This window comes from Hyaena hyaena, unplaced genomic scaffold, assembly GCF_003009895.1.
Source record: "Hyaena hyaena isolate Hyena2069 unplaced genomic scaffold, ASM300989v1 scaffold_396, whole genome shotgun sequence".
NCBI lineage: Eukaryota > Metazoa > Chordata > Mammalia > Carnivora > Hyaenidae > Hyaena > Hyaena hyaena.
This window is the reverse complement of record NW_024081027.1, coordinates 407,896-423,214: the sequence shown is the minus strand read 5'-3', so window position 1 is coordinate 423,214 and position 15,319 is coordinate 407,896. Positions and strand designations below refer to the sequence as shown.

The 15,319-nt window shown below is 53.6% G+C and overlaps 1 protein-coding gene across 3 annotated transcripts; it reads left to right on the top strand.

Annotated features, from left to right (window-relative positions):
- The first annotated feature begins 3,628 nt into the window (after nucleotides 1–3,628).
- MARCHF2 (membrane associated ring-CH-type finger 2) lies at nucleotides 3,629–15,310 on the top strand. 3 transcript variants are annotated; one of them, XM_039251668.1, is made up of 6 exons: nucleotides 3,629–3,744; nucleotides 4,242–4,423; nucleotides 6,997–7,224; nucleotides 10,670–10,865; nucleotides 12,158–12,367; nucleotides 14,715–15,310. In XM_039251668.1, the coding sequence occupies exons 2-6, from the start codon at nucleotides 4,377–4,379 to the stop codon at nucleotides 14,871–14,873; spliced, it is 840 nt and encodes a 279-aa protein (XP_039107599.1). In that variant the 5' UTR covers nucleotides 3,629–3,744; nucleotides 4,242–4,376; the 3' UTR covers nucleotides 14,874–15,310. The 3 variants fall into 3 exon arrangements, with proteins under 3 accessions (XP_039107599.1, XP_039107600.1, XP_039107601.1); XM_039251669.1 differs by lacking the exon at nucleotides 4,242–4,423; XM_039251670.1 differs by lacking the exon at nucleotides 12,158–12,367.
- Nucleotides 15,311–15,319: the final 9 nt, after the last annotated feature.

Genomic DNA, 15,319 nt, shown 5'->3' with positions numbered 1-15,319 from the left:
AAAAAAAATAAAATAAAAAGGCAAACACCTCCATGCCACTCCCTTCCTCCTGCCTTGATTGAGGAGGTGATGCCTGCAATGGCAGCAGCCCATCTCACTACCATGAGAAAAAGACGCAAAGACCCTCAGAGTCGCTGACCCTACTATCATCATTTGACCATGCCAGTGCCAGCAGCCATCCTCCTCCAGAATTCTTGGAAGTAAAAATGAAACCTTCTGTGTCTAAAGTAACAACAACATTAAAAAAAAAAATTGGTGTGTCATCAATGGAAAATAAATCTAGTGGGTGAAAGTTTGTTGAAGAGCCAGATATTTAGTTAATTTCAAAGTCTCTCCCCCCCCCCCCCCATAAAAGCACTATTGACAAGTGCAACCTACTATCTCAGGCTGGAGACCTGGCAGACACCAGTTGAAACAGGCCAGCATCATCAGTAATGGAGGAAATCAACATTCTATGAGGACACTACCACTTCTGCTGTTCTTGTTCCCAGTGCATTAAGCATGACAAAACATTAGACAAACGCAAATTGAGGAACTTACTACAAATTAACTAGCTCATACTCTCCGAAAGTATCAAGGTCGTGAAAGACAAAAAGATTGAAGAATTGTTACAGAATGAAGGATACTGGAATTAGAAAAATACAGTGTATGAGATGGAATGGATGCTGGAGCTTTAAAGGACTTTATTGGAGGGGCGCCTGGGTGGCTCAGTCAGTTAAGCAACCGACTCCTGGTTTTGGCTAAGGTCATGATCCCAGGGTCATGGGATCGAGCCCTGTGTTGGGCTCTGCATTGAGCATGGAGCTTGATTAAGGTTATCTTCTTCCCTTCCTCTCATAAACGTACAAACAAAGGACTTTATTGGAATCTTTGGGATTTGGGACTTACATGGTACTATTGGATCAGTATTAATTTCCTGATTTTGAAGGTGGTACTGTGTTTATGTGGAAGAGTGTGCTTACGCTTAAGAAATATACAGTGAAGGGGTGCCTGGCTGGCTCAGTCCATAGAGCATGAGACTCTCAATGTTGTGGTCACGAGTTTAAGCCCCACATTGGTATAGAGATTACTAAAAATAAACAAACAAACAAACAAGGAAAAGAAAATATTTTTAAAAATAAAGATTCAGAAATGTTAACAACTGGGGAATCTGGGCAAGTAAGTATTTGTAGGAGCTCTGTAACTTTTACTTCTTCAACTTTTATGTAAATTTAACTTTTTTTTTTAACAGTAAACTCTGTGCCCAATGGAGGGCTTGAACTCACAACCCCAAGGTCAAGAGCCACATGCCCTACAGACTAAGCCAGCAAGGTGCCCTCCCCAACACTATTTTAAGATAAGAATTTTTAAGGGGCGCCTGGGTGGCTTAGTCGGTTAAGCGTCCGACTTTCGCTTAGGTCATGGTCTCGCGGTTCGTGGGTTTGAGCCCTGCGTCGGGCTCTGTGCTGACTGCCAGCTCAGAGCCTGGAGCCTGTTTCAGTCTGTGACTCCCTCTCTCTCTGACCCTCCCCTGCTCACGCTGTCTCTCTCTCTCTCTCTCTCTCTCTCTCCTAGAAATAAATAAAACATTAAAAAAAATTTTTTTTGAAAAAAAAATTTTTTTAAACCCTAGTGAATGCATTTAAACATTTGACGTGTTTTGATCTACTGCAATCATTACCTTTATTGCAGGGCAAATAATCCTATTTGTGGCCAGTGAGAGCTTCTTAGCTGGGTCCCATTGTCACTACCTCACTAGGTAATGGCTTCGTTAATGCCTGTGGGTTCTGGTATACCAGAATGCACCAGGTTCATCTTGTACATTTCCTGCCCCAGACCCAGAGTCAGATATTTGCCTTAGGCTCCCTGGTGCATTCAACTAGAAATGTTATTTAGAGACCATGATCTGAGCTTAAAGGAGTGCTTACTGCAACAAAGTCAGCCTTTGTTTCAGACCTTTTCAATGGACAGAGCTAGGACATGTATTTCTTTAATGTTATTTATTGATTTTGAGAGAGAGAGAGAACGTAAGCAGGGGTGGGGCAGAGAGAGAGCATCCCAAGCAGACTCCAGGCTATCAGTGCAGAGCTCCACTCAGGGCTCGATCTCACGAACTGTGAGATCATGAGCTGAGCTATAATCGAGAGCTGGGCACTCAACCGCCCAAGGAAATGTTTGCTTTTTATGTAGGTAAAATACATCACAACACTCCCAATTCAAATTCAAGACTACAGGATTTTTAGTAACGTAAGCAACTTTATATTCCCTACCTCCTTCACTCCCTCTGAAAATCCCAGTCCTTGCCATCAGTGTAAGTACTCCTTTGCTTTTGCTTTATCCCATAATAAATATGCAACAAGCTCAGAGTAACAATTGCAACATCCCCATCAACAATATGGTAGTGGTATGTAGCGTCAAGCTGTCCTGGTTACAGTCAGTAGGAGTTCATCTCTGTTGTTTTGTACCAACTGGATACAGAGGTTCCTTCGTTTTATTTTTGTTTTTAGGGCTATCTGTATGCTTCAAATTTTGTTTTATAATTATATAAAATATTTACATGGCCGTAAAACCAAATATACAAAACAAGGTATATTTTTAAGAGTCTAACTTGTATCTCGGTCCCCTTCCTCCTACCTCTTCCGTCTAGCCTTTTAAACAATGTTATGATTTATCTTTTCACTTTTGAAAAATAAAGCTGGTACAACTCAACTGCATGTAACCGAGTTAATCGAACTGGCCTGTGTATTCCATAAAGATAGAGCAGGAGGGGAAGGAAGTACTGAGGCAATTCTCCATCTTACCTCAGCTCTTTGCATGTACTTGAGCTCTGCCTGAGGTTCTTCTTCCCTCTTTTCTCCTAGTTCACCTGTACTTTATTTTAATTTTCAGTGCAGTTGCTTCTTTTTCAGGGAAATATTTTTGGGCTCTCCAAATTATTCCATGATATGCCCCCCCAACTTGCCATAATTTATTACTTTTGTAATTGATAATTGACTACTCAATTGGTTGTTCAATTCCCTGGATTAAGGTCCGTGAAGGCAACAGTATTTGTCTTACTCAACCTTGTGTCTCCAGCGCCAAGGACAGTGCCTGGCACATAACAGGCCCTCTTACTGATGTTTATTGCATCCAGTGAATGAACCTATCGCATGAGTGAATGAATAAGTGAATGATGAGTAAATGACCTTGGCTGCAGGCTCTTCCACAGCCCACTAACTTCTCCAGGCTGTTTTCCCTCCGTGAAGTGTGATCATACAGTTCCTCGTTTTCTCTCCCAGGATTAGTGAGAAGCATAAGGGAGGTGATGAACACTTACAAATCCCTTTGCTATGAGCCACGTTCGTGTCTGTAATGATTTTATTTATTAACTAGCACTGGTCGACGGCAGGTGGCGCCACCCACCCCGCTCGTGCCCCCTGCCGAGATGGGGCGGGGTCAGGACTGGGGGTGGAGCCGGGGCTGGGGGCGGAGCTACGACGCGGCAGGGGCGGAGCCAGCAGCCGCGGCGCAGCAGGGCCTGTGCGGCCCAGGACGTCCCCGTCGCCTCCGGCCCCGCCTCCTAGGGCGGGATGTGCGCGGCGATTGGCTAATGCGGCCGAGAGGCGGTCGCCATTGGTCCGCCGCACCGTCGGCTCGGCGGGCGGTGTCCGGACGCAGGTGCCGGCCCGAGCGAAGCTTGCGGCGCTGAGGGGACCGGCCGGGCCGGGACCCGGGCCGGGGCTAACGAAGGGGCCTGCGCGGCCGCCCGGCCCGGCCGCGGATCAGGTAGGCACGGGCGGGCGTGTGTGACCGGGTGGGGGCGCGGGTCTGCGAGCTGGCCCCGGGTCCGAGGCCCGAGCCTGGCTCCCGAGCGGGACGATCAGGCTCAGACTCTCGGCCTCAGCCTTCCGTGGAACGAGGGGATCGCAGTTCCCGTCTCGAGGTCGGCCTCAGGTCCCCGGGGCCCGGCACACAGTAGGTGCCTCTCCGCGTCTTGGTTTCCCCGTCTGTGAAATCGGGTCATCCCAGCGCCAACCTAATGGGGGCTTGTTAGGAGAATCTAAAAGGTGGTGGATGAGGAAAAGAGCCCTGCACACAGTAGGCAGTCGCTAAGTGCCTTCCCTAACCTCCTTCTCCGTGGGGCTCTGCCTGGAAAATAGTAAATATTGTAATGACCCAGGCCCTGTATACAAAGGACTTGCTTAGCAGAGTGCCTGGCTGTTAGTGGGTTGCTCAAAACAGGGGAGTCAGAATTTATATGATTAGCTCGTTTAATCCTCTAGGGACCATAAGAGGTGGAAGTACTAGGAATGTTCCCTGTTATACGGATGAAGAAATTGAGGCTCAGAGAAGGCAAGCCTTTTCCCTGGGGGCCATACAGCAAATGAGGGCAGAGCTGGGAGTAAACCTGGCCTCGGATGCAGGGCCACGCAAGGCCTGAAGGACACACAGCAGCCTCTCTGTGGTGAGTGAAGAGGACCGGGTGCATTTCACAGGCTCCACATCCCTCCTAAAAATAACAGCATCTCCTGAGCCCTTACCGTGTGCCAGCCTCTGACTGCCTTGTCTCACCCAGCCCTCTAACGACAGCCCTGTAGGCTGATGGCAGTGATCCTAAGAGCTCATAGGTATTTACTGACTTCTTAATTATGGGTGCAGGACCTGGGTATCATTATGACCCCCATTTTACAGATGAGAAAACTGAGGCCCAGAGAGGGAAGCAGTTTGCCCAAGTTGACACCGTAGGGAGTTAGGGCCCTCTGATTACTCTTCCTCTAGTTTCTTGCCTTCAGGAAAAGAAGGCTGGGCAGGTTGGAGTCCCCCAGCGCCACCACAGATGAGCCTAGAGGTTTTGCTAGAGGAATTGAGCCTCGTGGCTCCTTCTAAAGATGTCTCTCCGCAGATATAGTCCACCAGCTCCTTCAACTTATTTGACAGAAGAGAAGGATGAGGCCCAGAGAGGCAAAGCAGCTCATCCCAGGACACACAGCATCAGTGACAGGGTCAAGACTTAAAAGAATCCAGGTCTTTTGAGTCCCAGACCCGCTTACTGGATTAAATTCGAATCTTGGTACTTTCCCTTCTTTAGCTGTGTGACCTTGGGCAACTAGCTGCCCCTCTCTGAGCCTCATCTCCTTACTTGTCAGATGGGGGTTAAAGATTAGACTCAGGCTGTGTGTTTGTTGGGAAGACTCAGCAAAATATATCCCCCCCCGCCCCCCTGCGGCGCTGGGCCAAGTTCACTTGAGACACGGCTCACGCTCCCAGCCCAGCAGCCCCAGAGCCGAGTGGAGCCTTGAGTTTGGCCCCTTCCAAGCTCAGGCCTCTGTGTTTGCACGGACCTCTGAGCCTCTAACCACCTCTGATTCCCATCATGGGCGCTGGCGGGCCAGGGTACGGGGGGTCAAGAGGGCTGGTTCTCTGCACCCCTTGGGGACTGAGAAATTAACACGGCAGCTTTGTGCCAGACCCGAGACAGGCTCTGGGGATGGCAGAGTGCATGTCCAACAGGCATCCCCCTTCCCTGAACTCACTGAGGGACGGAAGGCAGACGTGGGTACACAGGTGGATGAAGAAATGAGAACCCTTCAGAGAGGGCCACATTCCACGAGTGCGACAATGTGGACGCCGGTGGCCCTCTGGCCAGGGAGTTTGGGGGAGGCCTCTCCGGGGAGGTGGCCTTTGAAGGGGACACTTAACAGCAACTGTTTGGAGTTCAGTGAGCTCTTCAGTACCCCGTGTGTGGTAGGCCCTCCACGAGCCATACCCACTGTCGGCATCTGGGAACTTAACGTCTGGGAGCCGTGCTGGTCCTCATGGTGCTAGTTACTTGCAGGACTGTTAAGGCCGATGCTTGGAGGGGCCGGAAGGACGGACTCCCCACTGCATGCATTCTCCCGGAGCGCCCACAGGCTCCCCGTTGACCTCTGAGCTGGAGGTTGTGGTCGTAGGCAGGGGGATGGACGGGAGCACACACAACATGACCGGCCGCCGCCCTGAGGATGTTATCTCGGTCACCCAGCCTTCCTCCTGCTCCTCCTGCTTGGGGGCTGATACTTGCTTATCTGGCCTCCAGCCGCCCAGAAAGGCTAGGTGGGCGAGGAGGGCTTCTGGCCCAGCCCTTCGGAGGGTGTTGACGCGTTGGCAGATGGCCTGGATGCAAAAGTTCGTCAATCACTTCCGATCTGCCCCCCTTCTCTGCCGGGTCTCAGATTGGGCCTGCGGCGGGGGGTGGTGAGAGCCGCCCAGGGGGTGCCTCAGTGTTCCTCGCGTCCCCGGGCCACGGCTCCTGGAGACAGAGGCTGAGGATAAGGCAAGTTCAGCATGGGGACCGTAGCACCAGGGCTCCTGCATTGCCTGTTACTTCCAGGAAATTCTCAAGGGAAACACACCAAGTCTCGCTAGCTCCTGGGGTGGGGCTGGAGGTTCCCAAGGGTTCCTTCCAGTCCTCCCTGGAGGACACAGGCGTGGCTCGGGGCAGCTGTCCTGGTGGGAACGGAGGCCATAGCCCTCCCCAGCCTGAGGCCCTTTTCCTGACAGCCTGAGGCATCAAGGAGGTACCATGTGGTGTGCCTTCTTGGCCTCTTGGGCCAGGTTTCCAGCTCCGTCCTGCCCAACTCAAAGGCAGGCTCACGTGCTCTGAGCCGAGCCCCAGAAATCCAGTCCACGGAGGGCAAGCGTGTATGTGGTTGGCGGGCATGGGTCCCGCCAGAGGAGGCACCTCACAGTCACTGAAGGCCTGCTGTGTGGTGGCACCTGGGAGGTGCTGTTACCATGTCTAGAGGGGTCATTGGCCTTGAGGGCTGGGCCCGTGACTTTTCTCAGGAGAGTTAGAGATAATATAACCAAGTGCCTACTGTGCGCCAGGCCTGGGGTGAGGTGCACGTGGCATCTCCTTGAGTTCTCCTAGCCTCCCCACCCCCACAGAGCCCCGTTTTACAGACTGGGCAACTAAGGCTCAGAGAGCTGGACTCAAACCCTGCTCGGTGTTTGGCTTGAAAACGTTTCCCTTAACCTCCATGCCGGGCCTCTCCCCAGGCTCCTGGGACCATGGGCCTCGGGCCCTGAGGACGCAGGGCTCCCTGTGGCCATGACGACTGGTGATTGCTGTCACCTCCCTGGCTCCCTGTGCGACTGCTCCGGCAGCCCTGCCTTCTCCAAGGTCGTGGAGGCCACTGGCCTCGGGCCACCTCAGTATGTGGCGCAGGTGACTTCAAGGGACGGCCGGCTCCTCTCGACCGTGATCCGAGCCTTGGACACGTCAAGGTGAGTGGTGACTGAGCAGAGCAGGTGTCTTTGCCCAGGCCAAGCGGTATCCTCCCAGCCCAGGGGGGTCAGAGTCATCTGGAGGGACCGGGTGGGCAAATAGACCAGAGAGTGGGGCCCCGATCATCATCGCCACGTGGAAACAGAGGCCCAGGCGTGTTTCTTCGGGAAAAGCGGAAATTCCAGATTGTCAGCTGAAGTCTGCAGATGAGACGTTGGCAAGGAGCGCGTTTTGGAGTGGCGTTAAGCGGAAGTGGTCACGGGGCAGGCCGGGCTCAAATCCTGCCTGGCAGCATCTCTCCCTCTGGGACCCGGGACCTGTCACTCCACCCTCCTCTCTCTGAGATGGGGACACCTTCCCCGTTGCGTTGTTCTGAGAGTCCGTTGCCATGGTTCATTCACATGAAGCATCTGCCTTTGGGTTTGCCACCGCGTAGGTACTCGAGAAAAGGATTTAAGACCTGGGGCCGGCTTTCCAGACCCGCGGGTGAGCTGACCCTGCCTGCTTTGCCAATTCGCCATCATTTCCAAGGAAGAGCGTTTGAAGTGAACCCCATGTAAATTCAAATCCATTTAATTAATTTATTCATTTATTTTAATTTTTTCAACATTTTATTTATTTCTGAGAGAGAGAGAGAGAGAGACAGCGTGAGCAGGGGAGGGTCAGAGAGAGAGGGAGATACAGAATCTGAAGCAGGCTCCAGGCTCTGAGCTGTCAGCACAGACCCCGACGCGGGGCTCGAACCCACGAACCGTGAGATCGTGACCGAGCCAAAGTCAGACGCTTAACTGAGCCACCCAGGCGCACCCCCCCCTCAGTCTTTTTAAAAGTTTATTTATTTATTTTGAGAGAGCGAGACTGGAGGGAGGGGCAGAGAGAGGGTGAGAGAGAATCCCAAGCGGGCTCCGCACTGTCAGTGTGGGGCGGACTTGGGGCTTGATCTCAGGATCCGTGAGATAACGACCTGAGCCGAAATCAAGAGTCGGATGCTTAACCGACTGAGTCACTTGGGTGCCCCTCTAGTTTTTTTTTTTTTGTGTGTGGAAAAATATACATAACATAAAAGATGCCATTGTAATAATTTTTTATTACTTTTTAAACTCTTTTTTGTTGTTTTGATTTTAGAGAGAGAGAGAGAGAGAGAGTGAGTGAGCAGGCGAGAAGGGGAGGGGCCAGGGGAAGAGAGAGAATCCCAAGCAGGCTCCATGCTCAGTGTAGAGCCTGTTGCAGGCCTTGGTCCCACGACCCTTGGATCACGACCTGAGCTGAAATCAAGAGTTGGACACTCCACTGAGTGAGCCATCCAGGTGCCCAGCCTTGAAACACTTTAGAAAAAAATGTGTTTTTTTTAATGTTTATTTATTTTTGAGAGAGAGACAGAGTGTGAGCAGGGGAGAGGCAGAGAGAGAGACAGAGAATCTTAAGCAGCTCCAGGCTCTGTCAGCACAGAGCCCAGCATGGGGCTCGAACTCACGACCCTGAGATCAAGAGTCACGCGCACGCTCCACTGACTGAGCCACCTAGGGGCCCCTCCCCTTTGATTTTCGATATAGCTCAGCCCAAGCCTGTCCGGGCTGAAGACCAGGACAGAGCCACCTTCCCAGGGAGGAGGCTGCTGTTTGTCTAAAGGGCTTTTATCGTCCTGAGCCTTTGGCCCTCTGCCCACCAGTCTGTGAGCAGGCCCAGGCCCTTCTCGAAGCTTCCCAGAGCGTTTCCGCAGCCCTTCCTCCCGGCCTTCCCCTGCAGTCTCTTCCACGTGGCTTCTGCTTGCTTCCCCGCTCGTTCTCTCCCTTCTCTTGCTCTTGGCGTGTGCTCTCCCCTCGTCCCTTCCCTCCTCATGCGTGTCGTTTGTGTGCTTTTCCTGCCACAGTTTCATGAGTGAGGCCCATTTCTCTTGCTCGGCCGTTTGGAACAAGCAGCGTAGCCTAGCCGCTCAGGGTATACGGGCCGTGGAGCAAGGCGTCCTGGGTTCAAACCTCTGCTTCACAGGCTGCCAGCTGTGTGAGTTCGCCCCTTGGTGCCTCAGTTTCCCCATCTGTGAAAGGAGGGCACAGATCGCACCTTCCTCACAGGCTCCCTGTGAGACCAGCAGCTTGGCCACGTGCCGTGCTTGGACCACCTCACAGTCCGTAACGAACACTCAGTGATACGTCAGGTCTCCTTTTTGTTCTGTTCTCTCCAAACTGGCTCTTCCGAAATAGGGTTCTGCGGGACAGACCCCCCCACCCCCTCAACTGACGTGGCTCTTCCTCGATGCTCTAGTCCCTTCCACTTCCTGGAGTTCGTCTCCGGAGCAGGGATTCCTTTTCCTGTTAACTCTGGGCGAGGGGGGTACAGGGTCAGGGGGGAGGCGGCCACAGCCCAGCGGGCACAAGATTGGCGAAAAAGAAGCCATGAGGGTCCCCGCTCAGGGTTTTGGCCTCAAAGCGGCCAGGCTTGGCCCCACAGCGGGAGATGCCAAGGAGAGGAGAGAAAACAGTCTCTGAGGGGAGCCTGCTGTTGTCTGGCCATCCTGCTCCGCCCCCTTCGCGTGTTCCTGCAGCCCTGTCTCTCTCTCTCTCTCGGCAGAAATGTCTGGAAAACAATGACTCATGTGCTGGACAACCTTTGCGCACCCCCCCCTCAGGCCACACCCCCAGTCCTGAGCTGCCCCAGGAAGGCCCCTGGATCCCCAGAGCCCAGGCTGGGGCCAAGACTTCCCCGAAGTGACGGCCCGTGGACACACATTACGTTATATTACATCTGTCTGCCGGGCCTAGTGCGCAGGGGCAGGGAAGCCACTCTCCCTGGATGCACCGGCCTTCAGGTGTGGCTAGATCCAGGGCCTCTGATGGCGTCTTTGAGAGGACAGGGCCTCTCCTGTCGCCTGGCTCTGCTTCCCTCGGCTTGGCATCATTCACACGCTCCACATGGAAACCAGATTGCTGCCAGCCGCAGATCAGCCTTGCCGCCTATGGTGCGGAGTTTAGGGGCGGGGGAAAAAAAAAGAATTTCAGGAATTAATTCCCAGTGACTCTGAGTGCCTCCCTCATGCCGTTCCCTGAATCAGTCCCAACGACCAGGGGTGTGTGGTGTTCTCCCCGGTCAGGCCTGAGGTCATCGAGGCTGTTGTCAGCTCCGTTTTAGTCCTGGAGGACCGAGAGGCCAGAGCGGGTTGGTCGCTCAGGACAATTAGGAGAGTCCTGGAGGCAGAAGGAGGCTGAATGGGCAGGAACAAGACGTGCTCATGTGGCGCCTAAAAATGTGCCGTGGGAACCCTGGGGAGGGAGCACGTCCCTATACCTCGGGGAATCCAGGAAAGCTTCACAAAGGGAAGGCGTTTGGAGCTGGGCGTTGAGGGGTGAGTAGGAGTTTGCCAAGTGGCAGTGCGGAGCTTGTGGTCCAGCGGGTAGTGAAGCCGGCGTGGGCAGGAAGCTCTTGCTCACGTGCCTCATCTGTGTCTAGTGATGGTCCCTTCTGCCGGATCTGTCACGAGGGAGCGAACGGGGAGAGCTTGCTCTCCCCCTGCGGCTGCACCGGCACGCTGGGCGCCGTGCACAAGAGCTGTCTGGAGAAGTGGCTTTCCTCGTCCAACACCAGCTACTGCGAGCTGTGCCACACGGAGTTTGCGGTGGAGAAGCGGCCCCGGCCCCTCACAGAGGTATGCTTGCCAGCCTGAGGTTGGCGTGGCCAGAGGGAAGGCAGGAGGCCACAGGAGGGAACTGCCCGGGATGATACTTCTCCATTTCTTGCCCCCATGGTGGATTCAGCTGATGTGGGTGGGGAACCAGGCCTGAGGTGCCAGACTTGACAGACCCTGTGATGACCACCCCCGCTTCTCATTTGGTCACCCCTGGGGCTGAAACCTGAAGAATGAGGAGCCAGCAAAGCCAAGGGACCCAGCCTGGGGAAGGGCAGTCCTGGCAGAGGGCGCAGCAGGTGCAAAGGCCCTGAGGCCAGGACGAGTTCGGTGTTCGTGAGGAAGCCTGGGTGGCTGGAGTGAAGCCAGTTCCAGGAGGAGGAGAGTGAGCTGGAAGGAGGTGGTGACAGCCACTCCGGGCTTAGTGGGCTGTGGCCAGGAGCTTAGACTTTAGCACGAGTGTCATGGGTCAGGATGGAGAGAAGCACTGTCAGGTGTGGTGGCTGTTACTGGTACTCCCCAGAGTACCACTGGATGCACGGACGCCCTCTGGGCCTGGCTTGGAAGCGGGCAGCAGAGTGGTGCAGAGTGATGTCTCTGGGCTCCTGTGAAAGCCCCTGGCTCCACCCGGGAGCTGGGCTCTTAGGAGAACACTAGTGGGAGAGGCAGTCCCCGCCTGCCCCCTGCCCCATTGCTCTTGTGCTCCAGCCACATGGGCCTCCTCCTGGCTGTGCCTCGTCCGGGCCACATGCTCCCACATCAGGGCCTCTGCATTAGATGTTCTGCAGCCTGGGGCCCCGCCTCCCCCACTCTTGACGCGGCTGCTCTGCTCATTCAGTTCAGCTCACTGTCGCTTCCTCAGCAAGGTCATCCCCTCCCTGACCATCTACCCCATTTCATAGCTCCCGCACCGGCCCAGAAGCTCTGGGCAGGTGGGGACCTTTCTGTTCCCTCCACCAGAATCACCATGAGCGAAGCCCATTTCTCTTGCCCCTTTGTCTGGGGCAGGCAGTGTAGCATAGCGGCCAAGGGCACGCAGGACTCCCTGGCATCCAGTTCTGGCTTCATGGATGACTAGTGGTAAGAGTTTGCACAGATGAGGCAGGCCCCTGTGCCTTCAGTTTCCCCGTCTGTACAGTGTATGCAGGCTCAATAAGTACATGGAGGAAGGAAAGGGCAGAGGGAGGCGCCAGGTAGGAGGCTGGTCCCGCAGGGCCCACCAATCAAGACGGTCCTGCGCCCCATCCCCAGGCCGGGGCTAGCGGGGGCACCACGTGTAGCCTGCCTCAGCAGCTCCTCCCCCCACCCCGCAGTGGCTGAAGGACCCGGGGCCGCGGACAGAGAAGCGGACGCTGTGCTGTGACATGGTTTGCTTCCTGTTCATCACGCCACTGGCTGCCATCTCGGGCTGGCTGTGCCTGCGCGGGGCCCAGGACCACCTTCGGCTCCACAGCCGGCTCGAGGCTGTGGGGCTCATCGCACTCACCATTGCCCTGTTCACCATCTACGTCCTCTGGACGCTGGTGAGTGGCTGCCAGCCGGAGCGCAGGCATCGGGGGTCTCAGGCTCAGAGCAGTCAGGCCAGGGGTGCGGTCAGCGGCTCGGGGGCCTCCCTGCCTGCCCCTGCCCCTGCCCGGGCGGGAGCGATTCCCAGTATCTCATGGAGCTCCAGAATCCGAGCCCCGCCAAGGTCCAGGGAAGCCACGAGTCGGGTGAGAGCCTCCACTCCAAGGAGATGAGGGCACCTGATCGGCTGCATTGGGTACCAGCCCCACCACCCATGAGCCCGACAGGACCGGCTGGGGTAGGGGAGGGGGAGGCCGGGAGGGTGAGAGGAAGAGCAGGCGAGTGAGAGAGACAGATAGACAGAACAGGCTTCTGAGAGCCGTTAGGACCCTCGCTCAGAAGAGGACCCCGGTCTCCCCTTAGGTATGACCACTGGCGTCTGGCTGTGGGCGTTCCTTCCACAAACAGTATTTTCCAAGGCATTTTTTTTTTAAATACAAATAGTACGAAACCGTAGGTATTTGTAGTCTGCTTGTTTTCACTTTGCTAACGTCCTTTAAAAAAAGGCAGCCACCAACAGGGATTCATGGTCTGGATGTACCGTATTTATTGAACTAATCCCTTTTGATGGACACTGGGATTTTTTCCAATCTGTTTTTTTTCCCTTCCTTCCTTCCTTCTGTCCTTCCATCTTTTTTTTTTTTTTTTTTTTTGCTGCTACAGTGTTGCTTTGGGCACCTCGTGTGCAGACGCTTCCCAGAAATTGCTTGATCAAAGACTATGAATCATTGACACTTAAAAAATTTTTATAGATTTTGTATTTATTTATTAGGGCAGCTTTAGCTTCACAGCAAAATTGAGCAGGAGATCCAGAGAGTTCTTGTATATCCTCACACCCACCCACCGTCTCCCTTGCTGTCAATATGGCACCAGAGAGGCCATTTGATACAAGAGATGAACCTTTTTTTTTTTTCCCAACCCTAACTCAAGAGATGAACCTTTGTTGACACATCATTTTCATTCAAAGCTCACAGATTACATTAGACTTCACATTTAGAGCTGCACATTCTATGGGGTTTGGACAGAGGTGTAGTGAGTGCATCTATCATTATCGTGTATATAGAGAGTCATCATATACAGCAGTCATATACGTCATGCGTATGTACAGAGTAGTCATATACCTCATAGCGTATGTGCAGACTAGTCATATACGTCATGCATATGTGCAGAGTAGTTATATACGTCATAGCGTATGTGCAGACTAGTCATATACGTCACGGCGTACGTGCACAGTAGTCATATACGTCACGCGTATGTGCACAGTAGTCATATACGTCATATCATATGTGCAGACTAGTCATATACGTCATGGCGTATGTGCACAGTAGTCATATATGTCATGGTGTATGTGCGAACTAGTCATATACATCATGGCGTATGTGCACAGTAGTCATATACGTCATGACGTATGTGCAGACTAGTCATATACGTCATGGCGTATGTGCGGACTAGTCATATACGTCATGGCGTATGTGCGCAGTAGTCATATATGTCATGGTGTATGTGCACAGTAGTCATATACGTCATGGCGTACGTGCGGACTAGTCATATACGTCATGGCATATGTGCAGTTATATACGTTATAGCGTATGTATAGAGTAGTCATATATGGTAGTTGTACACGTTACAGTGTATGTACAGAGTAGTTTCACTGCTCTAAAAATCCTCTGTGCCCCGCCTGTTCATCCCTCCCTTCCCTCAATCCTGGCACCCCTGATCCTTCCACTGTCTCCATAGATTCTTCTTTCCCGAATATCATAGAGTTGGAATCCTACAGCGTGTAGCCCTTCGGACTGGTTCCTTTCACTTAGTAATATGCATTTAAGGTTCTTCCATGTCTTTTCATGGCTAGAGGGATCATTTCTTTTTAGCGCTGAATAATATTCCCTTGTCTGGATGCCCCCCCAGTTTATATGTTCATTCATTTACTGAAGGATGTCTTGATAGCTTCCAAGTTTTGGCAACTATGTGACCCACTGACATTTAATCCCTTCCGAGAGACTGTACCACTTGGGTTCCATCCTGAGAGAAACAGAAAGGGAGCTCCTTGCTCCCTGCTGCAGACCCCTGCACTTTTGCAGGGTCCGGAATGCCGGTGAGGAATTCTCCCAGGAGAGCAAATGGGTGTATGTACACAGTCTTTTTGAGAAATATATGGACACTGTCCCTGCTTCTGAAAGCAGGAGCCTAGTCCTGGTTTGGGCCAAAGCAGGTGCCCCAGGGGCTCAGTCTTCCTCCCTTGGGGGTGGAGAGCAGCCGCTGGCATTCCCAAACCCTCCCCCCACACCCGCCACTGCCCTGTAGGTCTCCTTCCGCTACCACTGTCAGCTGTACTCCGAGTGGAGAAGGACCAACCAGAAAGTTCGCCTGAAGATCCGGGACGCAGACGGCTCCGAGGGCTCCCCGCACTCCTCACTGGCAGCTGGACTCCTGAAGAAGGTGGCAGAGGAGACCCCTGTGTGAAGGCCGGGCCAGCAGGGCCAGAGGCAGCTGGTGACGCCCTGGTATCTGAAGGACGAAACTGCCCGACCCTTCCTGCACGGCCAGAATGCTTTTTAGGCCAGGAGCCACCAAGCGAAGCTGGTTCTGTGATCCCACACGAAGATGTTTTCCAGTTGTTTTGCACACCGTTGTACCCGGGGACAGATGGGTGTGGGCCCGGGCTTTGGACAGAGCAGGCACCCTGATCTGGTTCTGAGGTCCACCCGGCCCCTTGGGGGCTGGCAGCTGCGGCCACGGGCGCACCAGGGTGCCCGTGGGGCTGGGAGGTTCCGCAAGCTTCTTGCTCTTCTCTGCACCGGCAGGCTCGCTTTCCTGGCACCCTTGACTTTATAAAGTTGCACTGCATTTCCAAAACCCACCCTGAAAGAATAAAAGCAGCCCTTGCTGGACAAAATGGACTTGTCAGT